The following is a 2,500-nucleotide window of genomic DNA, read 5'->3' as shown; positions in this document are numbered from 1 at the left end:
CACACACACACACACACACACACACACTAGCAATGCCATGTAATTAGTATCTGAGAACTAAACACATTCTACTCTCACTGAGCGGAGCTGTTGGCATTTTGAGCCAGAAGAGGGCGCTCACACACACTTCCGTTTCATGCACTTCCTCTTTCGTCCACAGGAGGTCACCAGTGACAAGCCAACCCACTGTTCCCAAGGCAACGCTCTCTGGTATGTTTAGTGTGCTGTTACTTCGTCACTTGTGAACGTTATCCCACACTAGCACTCTCCCACACAATGTCTCACACATCCTCTTTCAGTTCCGAACGCAGCCTCACTTTGCCAGCATATTAACACCTCGATTTTTTTTTTTTTTACAGTTGAAGGGCATCGTCATGTGGTTCACTTATTGGAGTAGTGAATCACTGACAGTAGGCAAGTGCAGGATTGCATATGACTGCCGTAGGCCCCTTAATTATTATCAGCCTGTGAGCATTTTAATTTTGTAGCATATGATTTTTTGAATGTCTTATCTGTGGTTAGAAAGACAAACCTATTTTCAAAGCTTTTTAGATTCTCTCTATGCATTCTGGAATTTCTTGGATTCTACGGCCTGTATAGAGGCTGGAGCCATAGCCATACTCTAGAAGTAGTTGGCTAACAACAAGCAAGCTTTAAACACAAGATTATCGCTATTTCTGGTTGGTAGAAAGGACAAACACTCTACCCACTTAACCAGTTGAGTCTGAGATACCAAGTATGTGACAGATTAGTATTTTACAACAGTTAAGTCTAGTCTAGCTATTTATTATTATCTGATTGGATGAGAGGCATTCCACGAGTGACAATATCCCAGGTCATCCCCCCTTGTACTCGTGACTTACTGTGCAGAATGCAGATGGAGATTCCTCATCTCCAAGATGACTTACTGACTTAGGCCACAGAGATTCCTCATCTCCAAGGTGACTTACTGTGACTTAGGCCACAGAGATTCCTCATCTCCATAGTGACTTACTGACTTAGGCCACAGAGATTCCTCATCTCCATAGTGACTTACTGACTTAGGCCACAGAGATTCCTCATGAATCTGTGCACCCTGGCCTCTGAACCCATGACACATAGCTGAGTTATGGTACTGTACATATAGCCAAAATAACACCCCAGTCATCAACCCTTTTCCAAATTGTGACAAAATAGCATGAGCCTATGGAATGAGCCTATAGCCGTAGTCAGCTTTCGGCTGACGTAGCCTATTGCAGATCAGTTTCAGTAAATGGCCATAGGCTACTAAAGCCAGAAGTATTAATGACAGAGCATGATTAGAAAAGTGTAAAGATAGAGTGCAACTACAAAATATTTGTTATTGGCCTCAATATTCCACTCATGGAATATTTTTTCTTGTGTCAGAGAAAAGAGTTCATTTAGTTTACGTCAGCATCTCAGATAGCATTAGGATGTCTTCCTGTGGTGGTGCAGTCCGCTGATGTCAACAACGGTTGGTGGTGCTGGTTTTTTGCTCATTATCTGCTGCAGTTGTTTTCGTGTACCCTGTCAGTGTATTTTATAAACAGAATAAATTAATGGTTCTATCAGTGAATAATTTATGCATGGAGAAAGTGCAACAGAACAGCCAACCTCAGTTTGAAAGTCACGTGGTCTGCTTATATATATATAATATAGAATAGAATACAGTTTAGAGTAGATTAGAATAGAATAGAATAGAATGATCAAAAAGTCAGCTGACCACCAACGTGGGCCTCAGTGGTCAAGTCCTTTCTGTTTGGGATGTGTTTTTAAGCATCCTCCAGAGGATGACAGACTCTACAGAGTGATGGACTTTGTCTATGGTTGGCGATCATGACAAAGATATTGTTAACACTGTACTGTAAACTTCCATATGGTATGACCGTCAGTCATCATATCCAGTTTTAAATCAACAGTTGCTGTTCAATGATATAGGAGCGTGTTGTTGGCATGATTGACATGACACATTACATAACATGCCATAACAACTAACAATATTACGCACTCAAAACAATAAACTGTCATAGCGTCAAAAAAGTATGGCATCATTATGGCGTTATGGCAACATTGTACTGTGCCAATACAAGCAAGCACTGACTGTCATGACAAGTTATAATAGAATGTGATATGAGTAATGGGTAGTGAGTGAAGGATTTTGACATGTTTGGGCCAATCATAGAGTATTCAAGTTATAATATGAGTAATGGGTGGTGACTGAAGGATTTTGACCTGTTTAGACCAATCACAATAGAGTATTCAAGAAAGGTGTTAACTAGTTTGGGCTCAGCCACTACTTAGTTTCTACGAAGACTTTTCTTTTTGGACTCAAAGTCAACTCGTAAAGGCAACAGCTTCTCTGTTTAGACTGTGGTGTGTGAGTTTATTTGTACCGTTTTTCCTGTTAGCTTTGCATGTTGACTTTGAGCCCTCTTGTCATGCCTGGCTGAGAAGGAAAACTTGAACAAATGGAATCCTTGACATCACACACACGTTGCTG

At 40.8% G+C, this 2,500-nt stretch overlaps 1 protein-coding gene across 4 annotated transcripts in view; it reads left to right on the top strand.

Annotated features, from left to right (window-relative positions):
• The window catches only part of pde4a (phosphodiesterase 4A, cAMP-specific), a 59,825-nt gene that overhangs the window by 38,106 nt on the left and 19,219 nt on the right, over positions 1–2,500 (top strand). For all 4 annotated transcript variants that reach the window (XM_062532830.1, XM_062532828.1, XM_062532831.1 and 1 more), the window contains one exon: positions 161–210. In XM_062532830.1, the coding sequence (XP_062388814.1) occupies positions 161–210 (50 nt within the window). The remainder of the gene's footprint in view (positions 1–160; positions 211–2,500) is intronic.

The sequence above is a fragment of the Sardina pilchardus genome, chromosome 3 (genome assembly GCF_963854185.1).
Source record: "Sardina pilchardus chromosome 3, fSarPil1.1, whole genome shotgun sequence".
NCBI classification, from domain to species: domain Eukaryota; kingdom Metazoa; phylum Chordata; class Actinopteri; order Clupeiformes; family Clupeidae; genus Sardina; species Sardina pilchardus.
Note: the sequence above shows the minus strand (reverse complement) of the source record. Positions and strands in the feature narration are given on the sequence as shown.